The sequence below is a fragment of the Manis pentadactyla genome, chromosome 9, assembly GCF_030020395.1.
Source record: "Manis pentadactyla isolate mManPen7 chromosome 9, mManPen7.hap1, whole genome shotgun sequence".
NCBI lineage: Eukaryota > Metazoa > Chordata > Mammalia > Pholidota > Manidae > Manis > Manis pentadactyla.
Window position 1 is genome coordinate 120,881,085 of NC_080027.1, and position 15,266 is coordinate 120,896,350.

At 36.1% G+C, this 15,266-nt stretch overlaps 1 protein-coding gene across 17 annotated transcripts in view; it reads right to left on the reverse strand.

Annotated features, from left to right (window-relative positions):
• Positions 1–15,266, reverse strand: part of CD55 (CD55 molecule (Cromer blood group)) — a 41,340-nt gene that overhangs the window by 18,765 nt on the left and 7,309 nt on the right. For 7 of the 17 annotated variants that reach the window (XR_008999408.1, XM_057508017.1, XM_036909843.2 and 4 more), the window contains exons 6-8: positions 13,629–13,817; positions 8,722–10,029; positions 5,904–5,924 (exon numbers count right to left, since the gene is read on the reverse strand). Coding sequence is in view for 13 of the 17 variants with exons in the window: in XM_057508017.1 (XP_057364000.1) it covers positions 5,904–5,924; positions 8,722–10,029; positions 13,629–13,817 (1,518 nt within the window). In the remaining 4 variants the exon portion in view is untranslated. Of the gene's footprint in view, positions 1–552; positions 626–5,465; positions 5,925–8,721; positions 10,030–13,628; positions 13,818–15,266 lie in introns of those variants that run through there. The other 10 variants (XR_008999410.1, XM_057508020.1, XM_057508018.1 and 7 more) reach the window with 5 other exon arrangements.

Sequence of the window (15,266 nt, forward strand, 5' to 3'; positions counted from 1 at the left end):
CCCCCACTTTACAAATAAGAAAACCAAGTCATAGAGAGGTTAAGTCATTCACAGTCACATGGCACATGCGTAGTAGACCCAGAATTTGAACCAAGCTGTCGGGTTCCAGAGCCTGCCCTCTTCCCCACGTGGCTGTTTGGGGCTAGACTAGTGTGTCTTAACAAATACAACTCAGAAAAATGCCTCATCACAGGCCATTTAACTACATGTTACAGGTTGATTTTTCCTAGATTTTTTGCTTCTGTACCACACACAGATACTACTATAAAATATACTGAGTAGGGAAAAAGGTGAGTTCATTAATAGATTACAAAGCAAGACTGGGGCTTTCAAATCACTTTCCTTTGAAATGTTAATGTCCTCGAGTACAATGAGAACATTTTTAAAAAGACACAAAGTCTGTTGATCTGGGGCAGTGATTACAGACAAGAATAAAAATATAACATGCCAAAAGATACAATTAAGCTAAGATAGTTATCTCTGAATTAGTGTCAGTTTTACTGAACAGAAGCTATGAATAAATTTTTAAAAATCATCAGAATTTCTGCTCACCCTGATTTTCCATAGTCCCAGATAATTTTGATTAGGATTAGGCTACCAATTATTAAAGAACCAGCAACAAATCCTTGAGGGGGACAAAATTTGATGACACAGTTAATAGACACATGAGCAATGACATATACAGTACAATTTCACAATGACAGATATACTAGTTCTGAGGCAAGTTAAACAAAATAGGAGACATGAATTACATTCTATATGTGGCGTCCTATGTCACAAGTTTGACAGTAAAAATTGCATGTTATTTACCTTCTTTTCTTTCAAAGAAAAATGACATAATATATTTAAAATAAAGGAACAATGCTCAAATAAAATCTGTTTGACAGGCTTGAGAGAATTCGAAAGTGTTGATCACATCCCCACCACGCTAATCTTAAATGCTTTGATCATTCAGCCTTCAAATACGATGATTGAATTAGGTAGTTTTAGCCCTAGGAGGTATCTGAAGTTCACTTTAATTCTGTAGATAAGGAAATTAAAACTCTAAAAGGTGAAAGTTACATATGTGGTTAAAGGAAAGGCCATTTACCTAGTTCACAGTAAGGGTAACAGAGATGTGGGTATTTCCCCATCACAGGGGAGGTATCATCATCTGAGCACGGAGGATAAACTTACTTTGCCTATAGAATGTGCCTTCCAGTGTTCAGTCTACTGTAGAAAATATTTCATTGAGGAAAGTTAATATTTACTTTTAAGATTAGATGCACTATTTGGAGCTAACCAATACAGAAGAATTGGTCAAATAAGTTGGTCAACAGCAAGTCATTTTTATAGCTTGACTTTTACACATTAATCTTTCTTCTTAAAACCACCATTTCCCCTTTCTCCTCATCACCCTGTTCTCCCTTTTCCTCCCCACTCCATCCTCCACCAATGTCCTTGAACTCCACTTTCTTGATCTCAACTACAAAGGAAATTACAGATGACACTAGAAAAGCAACTGAAGCTAGTGTGCATATTAAGTGTATTTGGTTTAAAATCAACAAAACATAGATGTTGCAAAATTGCACTGCGATATAGATACATGATTTAAAAAACAGCTCTTTCCACCATAGGTAAGGTTTTGCAATATTTTACCCAATTTATTTAACTGATCACCTAGGACTGTATCATTAGCTTGGAAAGACCATATTCATAACATAAATTGTGTCGCCTCAAAATTTTTGAGTTTCTTTTCCCTTCACCACTTGCCATTAATACTACCATTTTGAAATGATGCAAAAACATCCCATTTTCAATTTGAATGATAAATGAAGAGAGAACCCTTTAAAGTGACCCAGAATATCTGGGTGACAGAAATAAAACCCTATTCTTTTACTGAAACACTAACGAGCACATGTACATAATTGTAGAAGGAAGTGTGGGGAGGTTGATGTTTTATCAAAAAACCAGAGCAAAATACAGAAATGTGAGACATAGAATTCTACATAAATGATTCCTCAGGAGATTAGTAAGACAGTATTACCTCCCATATTAAAAAGAAAGAAAATGTTAAGGTTTAAAGGCAACAGTTTATGATCTCCAAATTCACTCAGTATCTACAGAAAACCAAGGCAAATGAGAATCAGTACCAATTTAAGACAACACAATTTGGGATAAATGAATCAATGAAATTATGATTATGATTGCAATGTTCCATATCACTGATTGAGGAGCTCCTAGGTAGGAAAATCTCATAATTTTAGACAATGGTTTTCTTCTTCTTCAAAAAAAAGTATTTAGTAATGTTCCCCATTATATAAAACTATATTTACACAATGTTTAAAACATTGCAAAGCATTTTGCCTTCTACTATCTTACCTCCAGTAACTAGCACAGTACTTGGTAAAGAGTAGGGAAGTGTCTAGAAAGTATTTATTAAATTGCATTGAATGAGACTCTTTTTTGCAGATGAGAAAAATGAGACCAAAAATGTCCAACAATTTGTTACTAAAAGAAACCTTATTTCTAACCCCAAGTTCAGATCATGATTTTAACTGTTCCTAGCATTCTCAATAAAAATACCTGAGGTTACTTAAACAAAATTTATAGTAGATGGGTATTACATTAATCCATAAAAGTATTATCCCCTGGTCCAAAGAATCCAAGTCAGAATTCTATATGCAAGATCTGGTATGAATTAAGTGCTGTTGGTCTCCTTTTCTGGAGACATGTGGGTTCATTCAGCCACTTGAAAAGTCTCACTTATGCATCTCATGAAGTGGAAATGCAGTTGACGTGATATGAAAAACTAAACAAGTTATGAATAAGTTTTGTTCTTCCTTACAATCCTATTTGACATAACAATAAAGGCACTGAGGTCTGTGGACAAGAGAAGTCACCTAGAAAAAGACTTTTGTAGGAAAAAGAATGTGCTTGAATAAACCTTAAATTTTCAGATTTACAAATCAGGATTCAACATCACCTCATCAGCAACATCCGTAGGACCCTGTAAGCATCTTGTATTATCACTGGATTTGCTCTGCTCTATATATTTCTGCCGATTTTTAAAGTAAGAGATATACACACACTTCCCTTTCCAGATTAAACAAACCACTGAAAATTAAATGAGTATCTGAATTCGTAATTCTGAATAACATGTAGATAATTGAAGTCATTACACATTGAGATTTAAGTTTGTCGTGTGTACCAACAGGTAATAAGACAGTGAAAATCCTTGTATCAGCATCTTACACATTTCAAATAACAACTGATGATTCAAGACTCTAGAAAACATACTTCAATCTATAATACATGCCATATTTAGGTAGGTATATGAAGCATAAGTAAATAAGCACGTGATATTTAAAGGATACAGAAGAAGTATTTTAAGTGTTTCCCTTAGTATTCTCTAATGTTTTCTTTAATATTTCTTCATTTGACCTGTAAGTCCCTATAAAGGATGTATGAATGCCAGTATATAGGATTTTATCAATGGAAGGGACAAAAGCAATACTTGTAAAGAATCGGGACCATCTTGTCATATTTGAGTCTTGCAGTTTCTTGTCCTGCCACTAGTACAAGAATCTTTCTATCCTTTCAAATACCTGGTGCTGAAGAAACTAGTCATTTGCCTCTAGCTTAGTGCCTAACATCTGTGTGATCTCAGGCAAGTTACCAGTCTTGACAAACCACAATTCTCTCAGCTAAAAACTGGGACATAGCTATTATAGGACTGTTGTGAGAAGTAAATGAAATAATACATATAGAGATCTCAGTACAATACTTGCCACATAGCAAACATATAAATATTACCCTAATGAGAGAGTTATTCTTTGGTACGGCCAGAGGGAATGATAAAACTGTCAGAAACCCATTTTAAGAAAACAGTAGTGACTACATTCTATGACTTCTTAATTCTTTAATATTTATTCATTTTTAGCACTGTGCTAGGAGTGTTCATATCCACTCTCACATCATGCTTCAAAGACTTTAAATAAGAACCGTGATCTCCATCTCATAAATGAGAAAATGGAACTCAGAGAGATTAACTTAATCACTTGGGTTGAATATTTACCAAGTGGAAAAAGAAAACCAATTGTCAGACTGACTCCAATGCACAAGGCTTCCTTCTATTTGATGTTGTCATAAAAACTGTATCGGGCATGTATTCTCAATGGGGGTGGTATCATTTCCAAGAGGGTGGAAAAAGGAGTCTGAATTCTTAATGTGTGAACTACAGATACACATGCAGTACTACACAGATTTACAGTATACCCGTGGCATTAAAATGCCATATGGGATGACTGGAAAAAGAAATGTCTAAAAAAAGCTCCTCAAATGGAAAGGGAAATAATGAGAAACAGTTTTTGAGAAACATGGATATAGAGCCAGCAGAGGAATAGCTTTAAAGGTCACAATAAGGGCCTCTCTTATATGGCAAATAAGGAAGTTCTGAGATTAGTCAGCCTCTCTTTCTTAGCAGAATTAAATAGGAAAAAAAATCAAATATTTCCAAAGTTCTAATACTACCTGCACCATTCACATACATTGCAGTGTACTCAGTAAAGGCAAATCCCTTGCAGTGGACTTTATTTATCTTTATACTGATAGGAAGCAACCTGATTCACAGAATCAATTTAAGAAATAAGGATGATTTTTAGGTTTATATTTTACAAGTATAGCATCCCAAAGAAAAATACTGTATTGTCATATCTCTGATTTAAGAGGGAAGGAGGTCCTCTTTTTTTATTTTTTGAGCATGATTTGGACTTAACAACTAACCCTCAGGGAAGGCTTCTGGGAAATCATGTACTATGTACATCAAGAATTTCAGAGAAAATAGTTGAGCACTTCAAACCTTCATTGAATGCCACTAAACAAGTGAGAAAAAGCTCATGTATTAAATTCATCACTACTGTCAACATTAAACCATGAAATCATGAGATTTTCATTAAAAATACTTTTATTGCTATTTAAAATATAGAATGAATAAAATATGATTCCAACTGTTGGAATCTTTCAAAGTAAATATTTTAGCTTATGAGAGGTTCATTCAACATATAAATAATAGCAATAATAATAAAATAAAAATAAAAAAGTATCTGCTTTCAGTTTTATAGATCCTTGGCTAATTCATGCATGCATAAGATACTTGAGCTTATAAGGACATTTTAAAATGTACACTTTTTTTAATAAGAATGTATTCTCTATTGAATATTACTTCTCAATGTGCCAACTTAGCTGTATTGCCTCTTAACAAACATTTCTCTTGCCATCTTCTTTAGGAGTTTATTAGTCTTCTTTTTAATGCATAACATTAAATAAGACATTTATGGACAAAAAGAAGGTGTGACGCGAATGCTAGAAAAACTTGCAACACAGATGTATGATTTTGGCCTTATGTCTACAACAGAATATATTTTTAAAGATTACTTTAAATCACTGACAGAGAAGGGAAAAGGAAGAGGATGTGATCAAAGATAGCACTCTTTCTTTTATTCAGGGTAGACAGAAATCTAGAAATGATCAAGGAGTAGTTTATGATTAACTATGAAATACTTGAGGATAGGAACCATACTGTAACATCTCCACTGTGTGGCTTTTCAGCTCCTAGAATGATGCATTGACACAATAGGCACTCAATAATACTTGATTGATTGGCCAAATGATCTGAAGTTGTCCTAAAATTATCTTGGAACAAGAACATGGTTGGGAATACTTAGAAACATACCGAGTACCTAATGGTGTCCATAAAACACGTCGATAGAATGCATTTACCTGTTTTCTCTTTGGCCCCCATAAACACCGCACTTTAATAGCATTTCTAAGACAGTTAAAAGATAATATTCTCTTCCAGGAATATGGATTATACATCCCACAGTGATGACAATTTCTTTTAACTGCTGGAGGGCCAAACTTACCAAATGTAATGATGGTAGCACCTAAAGAAGGAAAAGAAAAAAAGAGAGTTACAGAAATAAAAACTTCAAAAGGTCATTGGTTTGCTAGTATATATATATATATATAACAATAAACTGCACTTGAAAGTTCAAAAGTAACTCAGATTGTGTAACTAAAAGAATTATAAACAAATTTATGAGAAATCACACATTATTTAATTAATATTCACACCAGCGCTTTTATCTATTTAACAGAGACAACACTATAAACATAAAACACGATCAAACACCATCTAAATTTGGTTATATGACTTAATGGCAAGAAACAAGTTTGAAAGCTTAAACAGCAAATAACTGCTGATCCAGTTCTATGACCAAGAAACTTTCAGAAACTGAAGTCTCTTTCAGCAGACTCCAAACTTAAATTACCATATTGCCTTATTATTTATATCTTTCAATGACTATAAATTAGGTATTGCAAAAATAACTGTACTTTCAAATAAATGTATTTATAATAATAATAAATACGCTGCTCTCTTGCTCTCTTAAGTGAGGTGAACAAACTTGTTCAAAGTATCATTGAGAGGAGACACTATTACACAGAGAAAAAGCATGGGATTTAGAGCCAGCATATATGTGTTTAAACCACAATACTCTTCCTGTTAACTATGCATTGTATTTGAATCATTCAAGTTAAAATCTCTAAGCCTCCAATTCATCATTTATATAAAATGAAGCCAAAAATACTTATTTTGCAAGGTTCTGATACTGACTAGTGTCAACAGATGGAAGGTGCATGGTACATGCCAACACAGTATATAGTCAGTAAGTGGTAGTTACTACTATTTTTTCAGTATGAGCTAAGAGTGGTATATGATATTTAAAGAACAAATTAATTGTCCATAAAAGAGAAATCTGATCCCAAATACTGGTTATATTTTCACCATAACTGACTCAGTTTTAGTGTAAATTTATTAAATCTTATATTTTTGAAGAAACAGTTCAACAAAGTTAGCTCTATAGCAAACTTACATAAAGCGAAATACATTTCTCTTTGCCATGACCTTCTAAAAATTGGGTGTATTCAACCTAAAACTTTAAGGCCCAGAGATGTCATGAAAATGTAAGAAATCAGTAATTGCACACAAGTATTAATGAACTAAAGCTAATGTGTCAACATAAGCCACAAAACCAGTGTTGAGTGCAAAAAGTCAACTTAGGTAAATATATGACGTTCTGTTTACATAAATGAAACAATATTATGTACTATCTATAGGTACATACATACAGCCTAAGAATAAAAACATAGACTGGAAGTTTGCACACCAACCTAAGGGAAGTAATTACCTTAGAGCAGGAGAAATGGGAGTTGGAAAGTGGGCAAGAAAACTAACACTATATCTGTAATGTTTACACTTAAAATATCCAGGTAATGACAAAACAGACTTGAAGATAACAATTGTGAAATGTATGAAAATACAGTCATAATGTATAAAACTATTTAAAAAACACAACTGATATCACTGAAGATTGACCAAAAGCAGGCAGGAATTGAAGTTCCTCTTTTCAACAGGACAACTAAATGGCATGAGATTTTGTGTATTTGTGTGTACTTGGCTTTTTACCTAAGGGAATATAGAAATACATAAAGGGAATGTCAACAATATTTGTAATTTTTTAAGTTCTTAAAAATTGTCTGGGTTATGGTGAAATAGACTTCAACATAGCAATTATGAAATCTGGACAAAGTAATGAAAGACGACAATAATGGTGATTTGAAGGCACTGGAAAACAAAGTAACACAGGGAGAAACTGATCAAAGCCAAGAGAGAGAATTTCAGGGAATGAGATTTGCATATATGTTGCTAAAGCAAATTGCTAGGCCACATGGTTAGGGAGCAGAAAGCCAGTCTTACTGGCTTGAGAAGTCAGAATGGAGTTCAGGATCAACAGAGCATCTGGAAAGTGAGGGGACAAATCTAAGGGGATGCTATGGTTCTATTTCTTGACATTTGTGGTGGTTATGCAAGTATTTGCTTTAGACAAGTTACTGAGTTATGTATGTCCGCTCTGTGCAGTTTTCAGTATGTGTGTTGACTTCAGTGAAAATGTGAAAATAATTTCTTAAAAAGTTATCTCCTGGCTCAGTTCTATCAAGATTTTTCAAGGAATTTAAAAAATGGGGATCTCTAATAGAGAACATGAATAGCTATAAAAATGGCTATATATTAGACAACTTGTAAGAATAGAAGAAATTCAGTGGCCTGAAGCAACAGCACTTAGTAAAAGGGGTTTCATTCATTTACTCCACAGGTATTTCTGAAGTCTATAGCATATGGTACTCCACTTGCATAAAAACTGTCATTTAAAGAGTCTTATATTAATATGAACTATTTCAAAGAACTCTGTGTTTTCAACTACTTGGGACACACTGTTGAGATGCTTTACCAAATTCAAAGCTCTAAGGAATCTGGAGAGATCCTTTAGCATGTTTGAGTATCTGTCAGTGAACCAGACCCAGAAAGCAACCTTGTGGATGTCACCTATTTGGTTCTTTGAAGGGTCTTAAGGAATTCAAGACCCCCTACAGCTAATATAGAAAACAGAATTTTTTCACCAACCTTATTTCAGGATTGTTTTCATGAGGCCACAACTTTTTCAATACCACTGCAAAATGTTTCTTTTCTAAAGATTTGCCCTATCACAGTCCAAGTCTGCCTCTGAAGATTTTGGTTAGAATAAATCAAGAGACTATTGAATTTTGTGATCCTGGTCAAGTTGAAATTTCTACTACAGTGCATTAGATCCATACTTGGAAACCTGAACACTGTCAACTGACCTGAAGGAGCAGTTCCTCTTCCTTTAGATGTGCTTGTTGCATGGAAACGCGTGGTTGTCCTGGAAACAGCTGGTCTCTGTGTTGCTGCAATATGAGCAGAGGTCAGTCTTTGTGTTGTGTGGAGACGCTTAGTCACAGGGACATGTACAGCAGTGGACTTTTGTGTTCCTGGAAGACTCTGTGTAAATGAAGCTTTTGCTGTGGTGACTCTCTGGGTTGTTCGTGTGGCCTGTGTAGCAGAAGAATTTGCCTTGATGGGGTTCTGGGATGCTTGTGGGGTCTCTGTAGATACAGTGTTTGAGATGGGGGATTTTTTGGCTGTTGTGGATGAACCATTTGCTGTAGTGGGTTTCTGAGGAGCTGAAGGGGTTTCTGCAGCTGGAACAATCACAGCGGTGGGTTTCTGAGGAATTAGTGGCAACTTTGTAGCTGAAGAATTTATTGAGGTGGGTTTGTGAGGAGCTGATGGGGTTTCTGTAGCCAGAACATTCACAGTGGTGGGTTTCTGAGGAATTAGTGGCAACTTTGTAGCTGAAGAATTTATTGAGGTGGGTTTGTGAGGAGTTGATGGGGTTTCTGTAGCCAGAACATTCACAGTGATGGGTTTCTGAGGAGTTAGTGGGACCTTTGTGGCTGAAGAATTTATTGAGGTGGGTTTGTGAGGAGCTGATGGGGTTTCTGTAGCTGGAACATTTATAGTGGTGGGTTCCTGAGGAATTAGTGGCAACTTTGTAGCTGAAGAATTTATTGTAGTGGGTTTGTGAGGAGCTGATGGGATTTCTGCAGCTGGAACATTTACAGTGGTGAGTTTCTGAGGAGTCAGTGGGACCTTTGTAGCTGAAGAATTTATTGAGGTGGGTTTGTGAGGAGCTGATGGGGTTTCTGTAGCCAGAACATTCACAGTGATGGGTTTCTGAGGAGTTAGTGGGACCTTTGTGGCTGAAGAATTTATTGAGGTGGGTTTGTGAGGAGCTGATGGGGTTTCTGCAGCTGAAACATTTACAGTGGTGAGTTTCTGAGGAGTCAGTGGGACCTTTGTAGCTGAAGAATTTATTGAGGTGGGTTTGTGAGGAGTTGATGGGGTTTCTGCAGCTGAAACATTTACAGTGATGGGTTTCTGAGGAGTTAGCGGGGTGTTTGTAGCTGAAGAATTTATTGCAGTGGGTTTCTGAAGAGTTGATGGGGCTTCAGTACCTGGAACATTCACTGTGGTGAGCTTCTGAGGAGTTGGTGGGGATTTTGTAGGTGCAGCACTTACTATAGTGGTTTTCTGAACTGCTGGTGTGACCTTGGAAATGAAAGAACTTCCTATGGAGGAAAAAAAAATTTTTTTTAAATTAGCTATATAATGCTTGAGGAACCAATTGCTTGTTCCATGACTCTTCTCTTTCTTTCCCCACAAATACCTAAATAGTACTTTTTAGGAAACCAGGTTTTATTGTGTATTTCCTTAAGAAGCGAATTACTACATGTTTTTGCTTTGATATAAATTATATCTTCAGTCAACTAAAGTGGATTTACATCAAAGTAGTATTGAAATTCTTAAATTGTCTTCCGTGTGAAGAAAGGAAACCAAAGTTGGAGTTGGCAGTGATCTCATTCTGTGATGCACCCCAAATAAAGGTATTTTCCCTCCTAAATTACCTTCCCATGTTCATGCCAAGACCAACGAGCAGATGAAACCATCTGACCAACAGAGATAATCACAACATAGATACTTTTTCCAAAGTAATATGAGGACATGTTCGTGGCCTTGGCACCTTGTTCTGTTCTCACTTCTTTTTTAAGTAGTAAAGTCCATCGGAATAACATCAATCCCTTGTCTCTTTTTGTGCTGGTTACCAACTTCAAATACATTAGTTTAGTTCCTCTGGATCATAGATCAGATAACAAACATCTGAAATCTAACTTCAGTGAAAATCCTGTTCTGAGAATCAGCAATCTAACAGCAGAGTAACATGTCAGGCTTTTAATGCCTGTTTGACTTCGGGTTGCTCAGATACACTGCCTCTCAAGGCAGAATTAAATAGTGCTGAAGCCTGTTGTGTTACATACTGCAGACTCCTGTCAGGTTCTCTAATCCCTCTAAGCTTAGGTTGGCTCATCTGTTAAATGAGGATGGAAGAAACAAAGCAGATTTTATAACATTACAGTAAGGAATAAGGGAAGTAATTTAGGTAAATTATTTCATGGAGTGTCTGTCCCCTGAAGGAACATGTCAGATTATCCAGGAGGACCACTGCCTGCACGTCAGCACACGGTCTGCTCTGGGCACTCAGGTGTCCCGTGTTCTTTATTTCTGCTCTCTTCACCTCTCTCACAGGGTGCTAGGTGGGATAATGCAAGTAAAATATCTAGCAGGTAATATAGCAGTAGACACTCAAAAAAAATAGGTATTATTATTAAGGTAAGTCAAGTTTTTATATGGACTTTTCATTTGAGACCCTCATATATAAAATTTATTCTTTGTTTTAACAGGTTAGTTCTCACTTTTCATGCAGAGGGCTTCTATACAAAATAGCCTAAACAGAAGTTACTTTTCTAGTTAACTTTTTAATTGGTGATTTTGAGTCCGGCAACAGTCAAATGAAACGTGTTTGCCATCCGTCTTGATATGGTTCAAGCTTCAAGTGTCAGTTTTTTTAAAGTTTGTTGCTCTGAGCTATATTCTTACTGATTTTTGATTGTTGAGATACATAAGTAGAATTCTTGAACTATAGTTATGGATTTGTCTATTTTTCTTTCTGTCTGCTTTTACTACAGATTGAAGCTATTTGGAAAGTGCACATAGATTTCACATGGTGATATATTCCTTTGAACCGACCCCTTTATCATTATGAAATGTCTTATGTTGAAGTATACTTTTCTGATGTTAACAGTTGCTTTTATTTCTTCATTTTAGTAATCATTTGCACAGTATATTTTTCCATCCTTTACTTTGAACTTTTCAGTGTTCTTACCATTAAACTCTGTCTCTTGTAAACAGAAAATAATTAGGTTTATTTTTTACCCTAGTCTGACAATCTTAGTCAAATTACACTTAATGTCATTACTGATATAGCTGGGTTTATATCAAATGCCCTCTATTAGTTTTCTAGTCTACCCATCTATTTTATATTTCTCTGTCTCTCCACCTCTTCCCTTTTTTTTTTTTTAACACATGTTAGAACAGTTAAACATGTCTCAAATGTCTTTTAAACTTTTACCTATATTTTACACCTTTTCTCTCTTTGTGCTTTAGTTTGGGCATTTTTAACTAACCTCTCTTCCAGGTTGTAATACTGTCTCCTGCTGAGTCCAAATCACTGTTAAACCTACGTATTGTGTTCTTAACTTCAGATATTATATTTCCCAGTTGTAGAATGCCTATTTTACTCCATTTTTATAGATTCCAATTCTGTGTTGAAATTCCCTATTTAGCTTTTCCTTTAATATCTTAAAGATACTAATCACTTTAAAATCTCTGGTAACTCAAATATCTTGTCTTTATGTGGTTTTATTTTCTTCTGATTTGGTTATAATTTCTTGCTTCTTCGCATATTGTTATCATATGCCAAACATTGTATATAAAACACCCACATATGATCTTCCAGGGAGAGGGTCCCCTTTTCTAATAGGCAGACTGGTTTAAGGTCATCCTTCCTCAGCCTCCGAGGCACTGGGCTGGGTTAGTTTTAGACCCAGCCTACCTGCGCTCGCACTCTGTTCCTTGGGAGAGGCACCTCTGGGCTTTTCACTGACAGCCTGGTAGATCTCTGTTTCCTCAGCCCCAAGAGACTGTGGGGGAGCCAGGTCTCCCCTTCAGCAGCCACCCAGGGCAGCAATCTAGCCTCCTTCCCCCACAGCTTCAAAATGGGCACAAATGCCTTAAGTTGGGGAGACTGCTGTGTGCCTGACACAGGCCTGGTTCCTCTGATGGGTATTTGTTACCTAGATACCATAAGGTTCAGAGAGATTTCCTCTGTACTTTGGATATTTTGGGTTTGGCTTCCCAGTCCCACATGCCCAGAGACCAGCAAATGGCCCTGGAGAAAAACTGGCTCTGCATTTGAGGACCCCAATTTCCAGTGTATTATCCTAGCCCACCACAACCGTGAAAGGGTTTGCTAGTTTCTCTTTCCTGGCAGCGGTCTTTTATCTGGGTCAGGGTGGATTCTCTGCCCAGGTACCCTGCAGAATGGTTTACCCTCAGTCCCCACCCCAGAACTTTGAGTTCATTCAGTCCTAGTTGTAGCCACAGTTGTATCTTATGCTTTTATAAATGTGATTTTTAAAAAACCCACACAGCTTTTGTAGTTACTATAATGAGAGCACTGGCCCGCCGTGACCTACTTGGACACTACCATAAAGAATGGTCAGTGAGAGAGAGGAATTCTGTAGGTGGGAAATAAATGAATGGAACACGATGTTAACAGCTAGCCAGGTGTTCCTCTCAGCTGTCACAACATAGATAATCACTGTCCAAATCCCTCAGTCCAACCAAGATTCCCTCCCAACTGAGATTCCCAACTGAATAAAAGACACCATTTTATATATTTTCTGTATAAACACAGACCTATGTTAACTTATTAAAAGTAACATAGGAAGAAACAGCAAATTTCAGTAAATTCACTAAACACACAAGACATATTATATGTATGTGTGTATATATGTACATTTTATAGGTATGTGTGTGTATTTGTACATTTACATATTACCACATGGTCCCCACATCAATGACTCTTTCTTTTTTAAAAATCATTGACTTCTCTGAGACTCTGATGAAAAATTGTGCCCCTCCAAGAAAAAAGGGAAATATGCATATGTACAACATTTTACGTTCATTTCTCAGGGGAGTCATAGATCCTCTGTAGTCTATCTATTGACCTAAGAATAAGCATAAAATAAAAGTTATGGAAACGGGTTACCTTTGCATTCAGGGGGTGGACCACTCCATACTCCTTGGTCATCTTTCACAGTACAAGAAATAGACTTATCTCCGATCAAGGTGAAGCCCTTTGCACATTTATATGTTATAGAATGTCTATATATATAAATGTTCTGTGGCTCTTGAATTACTCCATTGTCAATTTCTGGTGGTTCTGGACAAGATATTTCTTTAAAAAAATTTCAATACATATTAATAAAACTGGCTATGTATTTTTACATGTTAAGATACTATTTAAAAAACATGTTAAAGATTTTATTAAAAAAAAATCAAAATCTACCAGTTTTCTAAATTCAGCATTATCAACACGGGATGCTTATAAATACCTATTAAGTAATGGGGAGTATATTTGGAGCCCTGCATACAAATATTGTAAAACATGAATGCTAACTTTGAGACCAGTGTATATGAATAAAAAGATTTAGAACATTACGTAAAACAAAAACTACAATAAAGTCTGCACATATTACCTATCACGCTGGTCCTAGAGAAAGTAAATGCTGCAGGAGTTCAGAGATGAAAGCATGGCACAGACTTTAGGGAGTAAATGAGACTTGAGTTTGAACCTAAGGTGTACCCTTCTTCTAAGGCAGGGCAGACAAGAGGGCATTACTTTTCACTCCAGGGTGAAATGATGCCAAATGAAAGCAGTTGGGAACTCAAGTGGCACACTTGGAAATAGGAATAGATCATCTGGATAGAGCAAAAAGATCTTAAATGTGGGATTACATTTTGACAGTAGATAAAATTTTTTAAACATGTGCTGACTCACAGCCTTTTATTTAAAGTAAATCTTACTGAACAGCTGACTTTGTAAAACAAATAAGCAGAGTCACTGTGGTTATATTATAAAAAGAGGCCTCTTCCGGCAGTCTCCCTGATAAAAAATTCAATAGCTCCACATTCTCTAGAGCCAGGATGTTGTTTTTCTTTTTTTAGGCAGAAAAGCAATGTGATCATGCATAGGTCAAATTATATCACACTGAATGGCCTTAAGTATCCAGAGAATACTGGCAAATTCATAAATTACTTTTAGCCCATTGATCAAAGCAAAGAGTAAGGACAAGCTAATCTGATTTACAGTGGATTTGGTGTGCACTGACTACACACATTACTATCAGTTCAATTTAAATATATTCTGAGCAGACATTGTTCTATAAACAGAAGTGCAAAACTGAGTAAGATAGTTCCAGTGTCTTAAAATATAGTGAGGAAAGATCCAAAGAGATCATTTCAATACAAAATAGTGGGGCTCATCATTGAAGAGTGTACCATGGTGTGGAAAGACAGAAGGACAGTTAAGCAGCCTGGGAGGTCAGGGAAAGCTTCTAGAAGGACTACCAGAACAGACTCTCAATAAGAAGAAAAAAAAACAACAACCAAGCAAAGAAAAGCTGAAGGACAGTACAGGGAGAGGCAGCAGCATCAAGAAAGATGTTAGGGGCATAAAGAAGCATGAGGTACATGGAAAGCCAGAGCAGTTTGCATGGGTAGAACATAAAGTATGGGAGCAAGACACAGCACGGAGAAGCAGGTAGACCACGGCTAGCTTTGCATGCTACACTAAGGAGTTTGGACTTCGTAAGCAATGAGGAGATGCTCATAAGCTTCAAGAAGG